Source organism: Anomaloglossus baeobatrachus, chromosome 9 (assembly GCF_048569485.1).
Source record: "Anomaloglossus baeobatrachus isolate aAnoBae1 chromosome 9, aAnoBae1.hap1, whole genome shotgun sequence".
Taxonomy (NCBI): Eukaryota; Metazoa; Chordata; class Amphibia; order Anura; family Aromobatidae; genus Anomaloglossus; species Anomaloglossus baeobatrachus.
In genome coordinates, this window is record NC_134361.1 from 203,052,456 (window position 1) to 203,066,300 (window position 13,845).

Here is a 13,845-nt window from a genome sequence, read left to right on the forward strand (position 1 = left end):
GCAGCGATAGTGAAGCTTCCGCTGGACAAGCAGCGGTCTCTACAGACAGGGGTGCAGTCTCTCCTTCAGGGTCAGTCGCACCCCTTAAGGCGCCTCATGCACTTCCTAGGGAAGATGGTGGCAGCAATGGAGGCAGTCCCGTTCGCGCAGTTTCATCTGCGTCCACTTCAATGGGACATTCTCCGCCAATGGGACGGGAAGACAACTTCCCTAGACAGGAAAGTCTCCCTTTCTCAGACGGCCAAGGATTCTCTGCTATGGTGGCTTCTTCCCACCTCATTATCGCAGGGAAGATCATTCCTGCCCCCATCCTGGGCAGTGGTCACGACAGACGCGAGTCTGTCAGGGTGGGGAGCAGTTTTTCTCCACCACAGGGCTCAAGGGACGTGGACTCAGCAGGAGTCCACCCTTCAGATCAATGTTCTGGAGATCAGGGCAGTGTATCTTGCCCTATTAGCCTTCCAGCAGTGGCTGGAAGGAAAGCAGATCCGAATTCAGTCGGACAACTCCACAGCGGTGGCATACATCAACCACCAAGGAGGGACACGCAGTCGGCAAGCCTTCCGGGAAGTCAGGCGGATTCTGATGTGGGTAGAGGAAAGAGCATCCACCATATCAGCAGTTCACATCCCGGGCGTAGAAAACTGGGAAGCAGACTTCCTCAGTCGCCAGGGCATGGACGCAGGGGAATGGTCCCTTCACCCGGACGTGTTTCAGGAAATCTGCCGCCGCTGGGGGGTGCCGGACGTCGATCTAATGGCGTCTCGGCACAACAACAAGGTCCCGACCTTCATAGCGCGGTCTCGCGATCAAAGAGCTCTGGCGGCAGACGCCTTAGTGCAAGATTGGTCGCAGTTCCGGCTCCCTTATGTGTTTCCACCTCTGGCACTCTTGCCCAGAGTGTTACGCAAGATCAGATCCGATTGCGGCCGCGTCATACTCGTCGCCCCAGACTGGCCGAGGAGGTCGTGGTACCCGGATCTGTGGCATCTCACGGTCGGCCAACCGTGGGCACTACCAGACCGTCCAGACTTACTGTCCCAAGGGCCGTTTTACCATCGGAATTCTGCGGCCCTGAACCTGACTGTGTGGCCATTGAGTCCTGGATCCTAGCGTCTTCAGGATTATCCCAAGGGGTCGTGGCCACCATGAGACAGGCTAGGAAGTCCACTTCTGCTAAGATCTACCACAGGACGTGGAAGATTTTCTTATCCTGGTGCTCTGCACAAGGAGTATCTCCCTGGCCATTCGCGTTACCTGTCTTTCTTTCCTTCCTGCAATCTGGGTTGGAAAAGGGCTTGTCGCTCGGCTCCCTTAAAGGGCAAGTCTCGGCACTATCCGTGTTTTTTCAGAAGCGTCTAGCACGACTTTCTCAGGTGCGCACGTTCCTGCAGGGGGTTTGTCATATTGTACCTCCGTACAGGCGGCCGTTAGATCCGTGGGATCTAAACAAGGTCCTTGTTGCTCTCCAGAAGCCGCCCTTCGAGCCTCTGAGGGATGTGTCACTTTCTCGACTCTCACAGAAAGTGGCCTTTCTGGTAGCGGTCACGTCTCTTCGGAGAGTGTCCGAACTAGCAGCGCTGTCATCCAAAGCTCCTTTCCTGGTGTTCCACCAGGACAAGGTAGTGCTGCGCCCCATTCAGGAGTTTCTCCCTAAGGTGGTATCCTCTTTTCATCTTAATCAGGATATCTCCTTGCCTTCCTTTTATCCGCATGCAGTTCATCGGTATGAAAAGGATTTACATTTGTTGGATCTGGTGAGAGCACTCAGAATCTACATTTCCCGCACGGCGCCCCTGCGCCGCTCGGATGCACTCTTTGTCCTTGTCGCTGGTAAGCGCAAAGGGTCGCAGGCTTCCAAAGCCACCCTGGCTCGATGGATCAAAGAACCAATTCTTGAAGCCTACCGTTCTGCTGGGCTTCCGGTTCCATCAGGGCTGAAGGCCCATTCTACCAGAGCCGTGGGTGCGTCCTGGGCATTACGACACCAGGCTACGGCTCAACAGGTGTGCCAGGCAGCTACCTGGTCGAGTCTGCACACTTTCACCAAACATTATCAGGTGCATACCTATGCTTCGGCGGACGCCAGCCTAGGTAGAAGAGTCCTGCAGGCGGCAGTTGCTTCCCCGTAGGGGAGGGCTGTCTTTGCAGCTCTAACATGAGGTATTTCTTTACCCACCCAGGGACAGCTTTTGGACGTCCCAATCGTCTGGGTCTCCCAATGGAGCGCCGAAGAAGAAGGGAATTTTGTTACTTACCGTAAATTCCTTTTCTTCTAGCTCCTATTGGGAGACCCAGCACCCGCCCTGTTGTCCTTCGGGATTTTTGGTTGTTTTTCGGGTACACATGTTGTTCATGTTGAATGGTTTTCAGTTCTCCGACGTTACTTCGGAGTGAATTTGTTTAAACCAGTTATTGGCTTTCCTCCTTCTTGCTTTTGCACTAAAACTGGTGAGCCAGTGATCCCACTGGGGGTGTATAGCCAGAAGGGGAGGGGCCTTACACTTTTTAGTGTAATTGCTTTGTGTGGCCTCCGGAGGCAGTGCTATACACCAATCGTCTGGGTCTCCCAATAGGAGCTAGAAGAAAAGGAATTTACGGTAAGTAACAAAATTCCCTTCTTTGGTTTTTCACCAAGACAAGGTAGTTCTCCGTCCGACCCCGGACTTTCTCCCTAAGGTGGTCACTCCCTTCCACCTTAACCAGGATATTTCCTTGCCTTTCTTCTGTCCGGCCCCTGTTCATCGCTTTTCAGAAAGCGCTGCATACTCTAGATCTGGTGCGTGCTCTCCGGATTTATGTGGCTTGCACCGCTGCGCTTAGGCGGTGCACCGCTCTTTTTGTGCTAACCACAGGGCGGCGCAAGGGTCTCTCTGCTTCTAAGCCGACCTTGGCCCGTTGGATTAGATCGACCATTTCGGACGCCTACCAGAGTACTCAGGTGCCTCCCCCGCCGGGGATCAAAGCACACTCAACCAGAGCTGTCGGTGCCTCTTGGGCTTTCAGGCACCAGGCTACGGCTCAACAAGTCTGTCAGGCTGCCACTTGGACTAGCCTGCATACCTTTTGGAAGCACTACCAAGTGCATGCTCATGCTTCGGCAGATGCGAGCTTGGGCAGACGCATCCTTCAGGCGGCTGTCGCCCACTTGTGACGTTAGGCTCCGCCTACTTCTTAGTTTTTTCTGTTTATTCCCACCCAGGGACAGCTTTGGAACGTCCCATGGTCTTGGTCTCCCATAGGAACGATAAAGAAAGAGAATTTTGTTTACTTACCGTAAATTCTTTTTCTTATAGTTCCGTATTGGGAGACCCAGCTCCCTCCCTGTTGCCTGTTGGCAATTTTCTTGTTCCGTGTGTTATCACTGGCTGTTGTCGTGGACAGAGTCTCCGGTTGTTCTGGTTCTTACTCTGTTCTACTTGTGGGTGGCTATTCTCCTTCAGCTTTTGCACTAAACTGGCTAGGACTGGCTACCAGGGGGTGTATAAGCTCAGAGGGAGGAGCTACACTTTTAAGTGTAGTACTTTGTGTGTCCTCCGGAGGCAGAAGCTAAACACCCATGGTCTGGGTCTCCCAATACGGAACTATAAAAAAAAGAATTTACGTTAAGTAACAAAATTCTCTTTTTTTCCTCCCAGGGGAGAGCCCAAGACCTGGTATGGCGTGCCGTCTTCTGCTGCTGAACAACTTGAAGGCGTTATGAAGAGGTTGACTCCCGAACTCTTCGACAGTCAGCCAGATCTCCTCCATCAGCTGGTGACATTAATGAACCCCAACACCCTGATGGCTCATGGGGTGCCGGTTAGTGATATATATAAAATAAAGCTATATTATTATACAAATAATTTTTTATATTTTACTTTTATTATATATAATATATTATAAATATATATATATATAATAAAAGTAAAATATAATATATGAAATAAAATTCTAGTATAATTTTATATTATATATATTTTTTATTATATGAAATATAATATTTTAATAAATATATATTAAAAAAATTATACTTTATATAATATACATTTAAATATAAAATTATATTATTTTATATTAAACTTTAGATTTAAATGTATTGTATATTATATTGTCATATATAATATAATTTAAATACAACATAATATATATATATATATATATATATATATATATATATATATATATATATATATATATAGTTTTTAATAAATATATATATAAATTCTATATACAACTTTATATTTAAATTATAAAATTTTTATATAATAAAAATATAATCTACAATAAATTTATAAAATTATACTATCATTTTTATTTTTATTTTTTTTTTATATATAGATAGATATTCTATTATAATATATTTTTATATAATATATACAAATTTTATATTTTTAGTAATAGATGACCCTTTATTCTGCCCCCCTCTTATGTTATATGTCCTCCTGTAGGTTGTTCGGACAAACCAATGTGCTGGAGAGTTCGTCATTACCTTTCCTAGAGCTTATCACAGCGGTTTCAACCAGGGTTACAACTTTGCCGAGGCCGTGAATTTCTGCACTGCTGACTGGGTGAGTGGATCACACAAAATATTTTCAGACTAACCTCGCCATCCTGTAAGGGAGTATATCAGATCATTCTCATTTCTAACAGCCACAAATTAAAATTGAGTCTGTTTATCTAAATCAATCTTACTGACCCATGTGTCAAATTTCTAGCTCACAGCCGGCAGAAAGTGTATTGAGCATTACCGGAGGCTCCGTCGATACTGCGTATTCTCACACGAGGAGCTGATATGCAAAATGTCTGCGTGTCCTGAAAGACTGGACATGACGCTGGCCGCCGCGGTGCACAAGGAGATGCTTATTCTGGTGCAGGAAGAGCGGAGACTACGCAAGTCCCTGATGGAGCGAGGGATCACCGAAGCGGAGCGGGAGGCATTCGAGTTGCTCCCTGACGATGAAAGACAATGTCAGAAGTGCAAGACGACCTGCTTTCTGTCCGCACTGGCATGCTACAACTGCCCTCAGGGCCTGGTTTGCCTGTATCACATTGAGGACTTGTGCCAGTGCCTACCGGCTCGTCAGTATCTCAGGTGAGGCTGCAAATTTTAGAAAGGAGTTTTTAATGTAATTTAATACGTGACATGGTAGTTTGAAGTCACAAATCCTGGTCTAGAGGATGGGGACCCTGCGAACCACCTCCTACCGGCCACTCCAGTGCCTATTCTGATTTGTTGGCTCAGATCAACGTTGGTCCTACTTAATCTGAAGAGGTGTCAGGAATGCCGGCAGGTTGAATGTTCATGGTGTTCCCCGTATTTAATGATCCCATACATTTTAGGTACCGCTACACTCTTGATGAGCTGCCAGCAATGTTATACAAGTTGAAAATTCGGGCTGAATCCTTTGACACCTGGGCAAACAAAGTGCGTCGGGCCTTGGAGCTTCAGAACGGGGCGAAGATCGGTGAGATCCGAACCAGTCCTACATCTGATTTCCATTTCTTGCCACTGTCTTCATTATTATTAACTTGTCATGGGTTTTTTATATATTTTTATTTATTTTTTTTTTTTTTTTTGCAGAACTAGAGCAACTGCAGATCCTCGCAAAAGAGGCGTCGGACAAGAGGTTTGCAGAAAACGACATGCTGCAGGAGCTGAAGGGCACCATTAAAGAAATCGAATCTTGCACTAGCGAAGCCAAGGACATTCTGGGTGATCCCCAATCTGCAAGGTTTGTCCTGTGCATAGATTATATTGGGGGGGTTTTGAAGTCTACAAAATATACACTGGATGGGGGGGATCATTGGTAAATTGGACTTTGCCTACTAGTATATTTGCACTATTTCTGATTGATATATATTTATATTATTTTTATATTAATATATAATTATATTTATATAGTTTATATATTTATATATTCTGTTTTTTAATTTACATATGTTAGATTTATTTTATATATATATTAAAATATATAGAAATATAATAAAATACATAAATTATTTGTATATGTAATATTTACAATATATTATGTATTTTATTATAGTTTTTTATATATTTTATTTATATTCTATATATTTTAATATATATATATATATATATATATATATATATATATATATATATATATATATATATATATATATATATAATATATAGAATATAAATAAAATATATAAAAATATAATATACATAAATTATTTGTATATGTAATATTTACAATGTTTTTTATATATTTTATTTCTTTTTCGCTCCTAATTGGGAGACCCAGACAATTGGGTGTATAGCTACTACCTCCGGAGGCCGCACAAAGTACTACACTTAAAAGTGTAAGGCCCCTCCCCTTCTGGCTATACACCCCCCCGTGGGAGCACGGGTCCCTCAGTTTTTGCTTTGTGCGAAGGAGGTCAGACACGCACGCATAGCTCCACTGTTTAGTCAGCAGCAGCTGCTGACTATGTCGGATGGAAGAAAAGAAGGCCCATATAGGGCCCCCAGCATGCTCCCTTCTCACCCCACTTTCTGTCGGCGGTGTTTGTTAAGGTTGAGGTACCCATTGTGGGTACGGAGGCTGGAGCCCACATGCTGATTCCTTCCCCACCCCCATTAGGGCTCTGGGTGAAGTGGGATTTACCGGTCTCCAGGCACAGGAGACCGTGCTCCATCCGCAGCCTTTGGAGATGCCGCTGGATATGGAGCTGAGTATCGTCAGGGACATGGCCCTGCTCCGTCAAGGTACTCTGTGTCCCCGTGCATACGCGCGCACACCGCAGCATTGCTGGGTGTGTTAGTGCGCCGGGGACATCAGCGCTGCTGCGCTTGTGCCATTTCCTCACTGCAGCTCGGCTGAGTGGGTAGATCAGGGCGAACGGTCGCGCCGGCCGCTGGGGTCAGTCGCACTGTGACACGGCTGGGACTTGTGGTGCGCCGGGGACTTCCGCGCTGGCCATGCATATATCTCGGCCGCGCTTATTACTACAGTCCCCGGCTTTTGCGGCCTAGTTCGTCTCGTGCCCGCCTCCGCACCTGCCAGTCAGGAGGAGGGCGGGACGCTGTACAGAGCATCAGCGCTGAGGGCTGGAGTCTTTTTTACATACTCCAGCCCTCACACTAGGCACAGGGGGACGCAGTTTCCCGCACTTTTGTCTGTGGCACGCCCACGGTCCGCCCCTCTTCACAGGACGCCGGCAGCCATTCCTGCCTGCACGCTGAGCTGCAGAGGGGAGACGGGGAGACCCAGACACGGGATTCTACGGCCTCATACCCGCTGTTCAGCGGGCGGTAAGCAGCCCTCAAGGGCTCACCCCCACTTGTGCCGTTTGTGTACCTGGTATTTTGTGTTTGCAAATACTGACACTGTACGGTCGCTGGTGTTCTCGGCTATATACCCTCCTAGATTACAAGGAGGCAACAGCATGTCGTCCGCAAAACGCAAGGGTGCCAAGGCACAGACGTTATATGCTGCCTGTACCGCATGTGGGACTGCTCTACCGGCAGGTTCCACTGAACCCCCATTGTGTGCAGTGCTCGGCCCCTGTGACACTTGCACAGCCGGGGCCTCTGCTAGACGTGACCCAGGGTGTACCACCTGTGAATGCTGTCCAGGTGACAGGAACGGAGTTTGCAGCTTTTGCTGACAGATTGTCTGACTATGTCTAAAATTCTTGAAACATTGCAGTCTAGACCAGTAACTCAGACCACGGACACTGTTGAATCATTGCTCCCTGGTCCCCCTTAACTGGAACATTTCCGTGCTCTGGGGGTGTCACACGCACCCCAGGGTGACGTCTCTGACTCGGACGACAGTCCCAGACACCCTAAACGGGCTCGCTATGAGGGGCCCTCAACTTCGTCTCACTGGTCAGGATCCCAGCGGGATGAATCTATGGGTGATGAGGCGGATGTAACTGACCAGGATTCTGATCCTGGGACCGCTCTCAATCTGGATACACCGGATGGTGACGCCATAGTGAATGATCTTATAGCGTCCATCAATAAGATGTTAGATATTTCTCCGTCAGCTCCTCCTGCGGAGGAGTCAGCTTCACAGCAGGAGAAATTCCATTTCAGATATCCCAAGCGTAAATTAAGCTCTTTTCTGGACCACGCTGACTTTAGAGATGCAATCCAGAAACACCACGCTTATCCTGATAAGCGGTTTTCCAAACGGCTTAAAGATACACGCTATCCTTTCCCCCCTGACGTGGTCAAGGGCTGGACCCAGTGTCCCAAGGTGGATCCTCCAATCTCCAGGCTTGCAGCTAGATCCTTAGTTGCAGTAGAAGATGGAGCGGCACTTAAAGATGCCACTGATAGACAGATGGAGCTCTGGTTGAAATCCATCTATGAAGCTATTGGAGCGTCGTTGGCGCCAGCATTTGCAGCCGTATGGGCACTCCAAGCTATTTCAGCTGGGCTTACACAAGTCGACTCAGTCACACGTACATCTGCTCCGCAGGTGGCACCATTGACCTCTCAAATGTCTGCATTCGCGTCTTACGCGATTAATGCTGTCCTAGACTCTACGAGCCGTACGGCGGTGGCGTCAGCCAACTCCGTGGTTTTACGCAGAGCCCTATGGTTGAGAGAATGGAAGGCAGATTCGGCTTCCAAGAAGTGCTTAACCAGTTTGCCTTTTTCTCGTGACCGATTGTTTGGTGAGCGTTTGGATGAAATCATTAAACACTCCAAGGGTAAGGATTCATCCTTGCCTCAACACAGACAAAACAAACCCCAACAAAGGAGGGGTCAGTCTGGTTTTCGGTCCTTTCGAGGCTCAGGCAGGTCCCAATTCTCCTCGTCCAAAAGGACTCAAAAGGATCAGAGAGGCTCAGATTCTTGGCGGACTCAATCACGCCCAAAAAAGACAGCAGGAAGAACCGTTACCAAGACGGCTTCCTCATGACTCTCAGCCTCCGCTCTCCGCATCCTCGGTCGGTGGCAGGCTCTCCCGCTTTGGCGACATTTGGCTGTCACAGGTCAAAGACCGTTGGGTGAGGGACATTCTGTCTCACGGGTACAGGATAGAGTTCAGTTCTCGTCCTCCAACTCGCTTCTTCAGAACTTCTCCACCGCCCGACCGGGCCGATGCTCTGCTGCAGGCGGTGGCCGCTCTAAAGGCGGAAGGAGTGGTGGCTTCCGTTCCTCTTCAGGAACAAGGTCACGGTTTTTACTCCAATCTGTTTGTGGTGCCAAAGAAGGACGGGTCGTTTCGTCCCGTCCTGGATCTAAAGTTGCTCAACAAACACGTAAAAACCAGGAGATTCCGGATGGAATCTCTCCGCTCCGTCATCGCCTCAATGTCTCAAGGAGATTTCCTAGCATCAATAGACATCAAAGATGCTTATCTCCACGTACCGATTGCGCCAGAGCATCAGCGTTTTCTACGCTTCGTTATAGGAAGCGAACACCTGCAGTTCGTAGCGCTTCCTTTCGGGCTGGCAACAGCCCCTCGGGTCTTCACCAAGGTCATGGCAGCAGTAGTAGCAGTCCTGCACTCACAGGGCCACTCTGTGATCCCGTATCTGGACGATCTGCTGATAAAGGCACCCTCTCTAGAGGCATGCCAACACAGTCTGAACGTGGCACTGAAGACTCTCCAGAGGTTCGGGTGGATTGTCAACTTTTCAAAGTCAAATCTAACCCCGACCCAATCACTAACATATCTTGGCATGGAGTTTCATACTCTCTCAGCGATAGTGAAACTTCCACTGGACAAGCAGTGCTCGCTGCAGACAGGGGTGCAATCTCTTCTTCAGAGCCAGTCGCACTCCTTGAGGCGCCTCATGCATTTCCTAGGGAAAATGGTGGCAGCAATGGAAGCAGTCCCTTTTGCGCAGTTTCATCTGCGCCCTCTACAATGGGACATTCTTCGCCAATGGGACGGGAAGTCGACGTCCCTCGACAGGGATGTCTCCCTCTCTGACAGCCAGGGACTCTCTCCGGTGGTGGCTTCTTCCAACCTCATTGTCAAAGGGAAGGTCGTTTCTACCCCCATCCTGGGCGGTGGTCACGACAGATGCGAGCCTATCAGGGTGGGGAGCAGTGTTTCTTCACCACAGGGCTCAGGGTACGTGGACTCAGAGAGAGTCCACCCTTCAGATCAATGTTCTGGAAATCAGAGCAGTTTTTCTTGCCCTGCGAGCCTTCCAACAGTGGCTGGCAGGCAAGCAGATCCGGATTCAGTCGGACAATTCCACAGCGGTGGCGTACATCAACCACCAAGGGGGAACACGCAGTCGGCAAGCCTTCCAGGAAGTCCGGCGGATTCTGACGTGGGTGGAAGACACAGCATCCACCATATCCGCAGTTCACATCCCAGGCGTGGAAAACTGGGAAGCAGACTTTCTCAGTCGCCAGGGCATGGACGCAGGAGAATGGTCCCTCCACCCGGACGTGTTTCAGGAGATCTGTCGCCGCTGGGGGATGCCGGACGTCGACCTGATGGCGTCACGGCACAACAACAAGGTCCCGGTTTTCATGGCACGGTCTCACGATCACCGAGCTCTGGCGGCAGACGCCTTAGTTCAAGATTGGTCGCAGTTCCAGCTACCTTATGTGTTCCCACCTCTGGCATTGTTGCCCAGAGTGCTCCGCAAAATCAGGTCCGACTGCCGCCGCGCCATTCTCGTCGCTCCAGACTGGCCAAGGAGGTCGTGGTACCCGGATCTGTGGCATCTCACAGTAGGCCAACCGTGGGCGCTACCAGACCGTCCAGACTTGCTGTCTCAAGGGCCGTTTTTCCATCTGAATTCCGCGGCCCTGAACCTGACTGTGTGGCCATTGAGTCCTGGATCCTAGGGACCTCAGGTTTATCTCATGAAGTTGTTGCCACCATGAGACAGGCTAGGAAACCATCCTCCGCCAAGATCTACCACAGGACGTGGAAGATATTCCTATCTTGGTGCTCTGCCCAGGGAGTTTCTCCCTGGCCATTTGCATTGCCTATTTTTCTTTCCTTCCTGCAGTCTGGGTTGGAAAAAGGTTTGTCGCTTAGCTCCCTTAAAGGTCAAGTTTCCGCGCTATCCGTATTTTTTCAGAAACGCCTAGCGCGACTTCCTAAGGTACGCACGTTCCTGCAAGGGGTTTGTCATATCGTTCCCCCTTACAAGCGGCCATTGGAACCCTGGGATCTGAACAAGGTTCTAATTGCTCTCCAGAAGCCGCCTTTCGAGCCTATGAAGGAGATTTCTTTTTCTCGGCTTTCACAGAAAGTGGCTTTTCTAGTGGCGGTCACGTCTCTTCGGAGAGTGTCCGAGCTGGCGGCGTTATCTTGCAAATCTCCCTTCCTGGTGTTTCACCAAGATAAGGTAGTTCTGCGTCCAATACCAGAGTTTCTTCCCAAGGTGGTATCTTCCTTTCATCTCAATCAGGATATCACTTTACCATCCTTGTGTCCGCATCCAGTTCACCAATTTGAAAAGGGTTTGCATCTGTTGGACCTGGTGAGAGCACTCAGGATCTACATTTCCCGCACGGCGCCTATGCGCCGTTCGGATGCACTCTTTATCCTGGTCGCTGGTCAGCACAAAGGGTCGCAAGCTTCCAAATCCACCCTTGCGCGGTGGATCAAGGAACCAATTCTTCACACCTACCGTTCTGCTGGGCTTCCGATTCCATCTGGACTGAAGGCCCATTCTACCAGAGCCGTGGGTGCGTCCTGGGCATTACGGCATCAGGCTACGGCTCAGCAGGTGTGCCAGGCGGCTACCTGGTCGAGTCTGCACACTTTTACCAAGCATTATCAGGTGCATACCTATGCTTCGGCGGATGCCAGCCTAGGTAGACAAGTCCTGCAGGCGGCGGTGGCCCACCTGTAAGAAAGGGCTGCTTGACAGCCCTATCACGAGGTATTCTTTTTACCCACCCAGGGACTGCTTTTGGACGTCCCAATTGTCTGGGTCTCCCAATTAGGAGCGAAAAAGAAGGGAATTTTGTTACTTACCGTAAATTCCTTTTCTTCTAGCTCCAATTGGGAGACCCAGCACCCGCCCTGGTTTTTTCTTAGGGTATTTGTTTTTCGGGTGCACATGTTGTTCATGTTGATAAGTTGTGTTCTCCGATATTGTCTATCGGATTGAATTTGTTTTTGAAACAGTTATTGGCTTTCCTCCTTCTTGCTTTTGCACTAAAACTGAGGGACCCGTGCTCCCACGGGGGGGTGTATAGCCAGAAGGGGAGGGGCCTTACACTTTTAAGTGTAGTACTTTGTGCGGCTTCCGGAGGCAGTAGCTATACACCCAATTGTCTGGGTCTCCCAATTGGAGCTAGAAGAAAAGGAATTTACGGTAAGTAAACAAAATTCCCTTCTTTATATTCTATATATTTTAATATATACAGTGTGTATATATAATATAAATATATTATGTATTTTATATATTTATATTTTTAATATTTTTTTTTTTTTTTATAGCATTTCTACAGTAATGTCGCTGGACAGTTTGCTGAAGCTCGTACAACGTATCCAAGCTCTTCCGTGTGCGCTGGATCAGCTGTCGCCCCTACAGGTGATTGTGACGTTTTTCCCCTCGCCCCGCTCCATACATTGTCCATGATGGTCACGCGCATTAAAAGTTGTCGTTTTATTTTTCCTTCTCAGGAACTCCTGGAACAGGCTGAGTCCTTACAAAAAGAGGCCAAGACCTGCTTACAGTCTCTCCCAGACAGCGCGGCCCAGATGAAAGCATTGCTGGAGCGCTGCGACGCCTTCAAGGTGCGGTTACCCGAAGCCGTGCAGCTGGGGAGACACTTACGTCAGGGGCAGTGGTTATCCCGGGTGCGGGCAGCCCTGGTTGCGGGACGTTCGGGCACTTTACAAGGGATGCGTACGTTGCTGCAAGAAGCTGGGGAAGTAGCGGAGAGCCCGGCGGTGGAGAAGGCGAGGAGCGAACTGCAGGAGCTCATCTCCATCGCCGTCCGCTGGGAAGAGAAGGCGCAGATGTGTTTAGAAGCAAGGTGAGCTTTATACCGGTCGGAAATGTCGTCCTCTACAGTCAGCCCATGGCACTTGTATTCATACAAAACCTCCTCGTGGTGTTTGTAGGCAGAAGCATCCTCCTGCTACCCTCGAGGCGATCATTAAGGAGGCGGAGAACATTCCAGTGCAACTTCCGAATACACTAAGCCTGAAAGAGGCGCTGTGCAAGGCTCGAGCCTGGAGCGCCGACGTGGATGAGATTCAGGTCAGTGAGAATGAAAACTGGTTCCTGAAACGTGTCCACAATGGCATCCTTGCTTGTCCAAATCATGGCGAGGAGCACAAAGCTTGTAAGCGCTGCTCAGATGCAGGTTTTGTTTTCCCTGCGCTCCTCCGCCGCAGTACAGGCGCGCACCGTTCACACCAGTAACTCAAACATGGACCCTGGCGGGGCAGTCAATCATCAGGAGTGCACTGTTCCCAGGCCGGGAGGAGCGGCGTACTCCTGAAGATTGATCTGGAGAAAACCCTTTAACCAATGAGCCGCGTTTTCTTGAGTCCTGATCAGAATACTTATTCTGTTCTTTGTCTTATCCGAATATTGCTAAAAGCGGCCGAGCTATGATGCTGGATGGTCAGGCTACTTTCTGACGGTCTCCTGATATTTGACCTTGCGTAATATTTGCTCTCCTTGATAGAACGGAGATCACTACCCCTGCCTGGATGACTTGGAGGGACTGGTCGCTGTAGGTCGGGACCTTCCCGTGAAAATGGATGAATTGCATCAATTGGAAGTACAAGTGGCTGCGGCTCATTCCTGGCGGGACAAAGCGACGAAGACCTTCCTGAAGAAGAACTCGTGCTACACTCTGCTGGAGGTGATTACACGGGAGACGGGGGGGGGGAGACACTTGTTTGGTTGACTCCTTTAAAAATCCAGATCTGTACG

The 13,845-nt window shown here is 49.1% G+C and overlaps 1 protein-coding gene across 2 annotated transcripts in view; it reads left to right on the forward strand.

Annotated features, from left to right (window-relative positions):
* Positions 1-13,845, forward strand: part of KDM5C (lysine demethylase 5C) — a 106,860-nt gene that overhangs the window by 76,770 nt on the left and 16,245 nt on the right. For both annotated transcript variants that reach the window (XM_075324276.1, XM_075324277.1), the window contains 9 exons: positions 3,639-3,801; positions 4,431-4,550; positions 4,698-5,074; positions 5,323-5,447; positions 5,564-5,714; positions 12,393-12,486; positions 12,579-12,934; positions 13,023-13,161; positions 13,595-13,774. In XM_075324276.1, the coding sequence (XP_075180391.1) occupies positions 3,639-3,801; positions 4,431-4,550; positions 4,698-5,074; positions 5,323-5,447; positions 5,564-5,714; positions 12,393-12,486; positions 12,579-12,934; positions 13,023-13,161; positions 13,595-13,774 (1,705 nt within the window). The remainder of the gene's footprint in view (positions 1-3,638; positions 3,802-4,430; positions 4,551-4,697; positions 5,075-5,322; positions 5,448-5,563; positions 5,715-12,392; positions 12,487-12,578; positions 12,935-13,022; positions 13,162-13,594; positions 13,775-13,845) is intronic.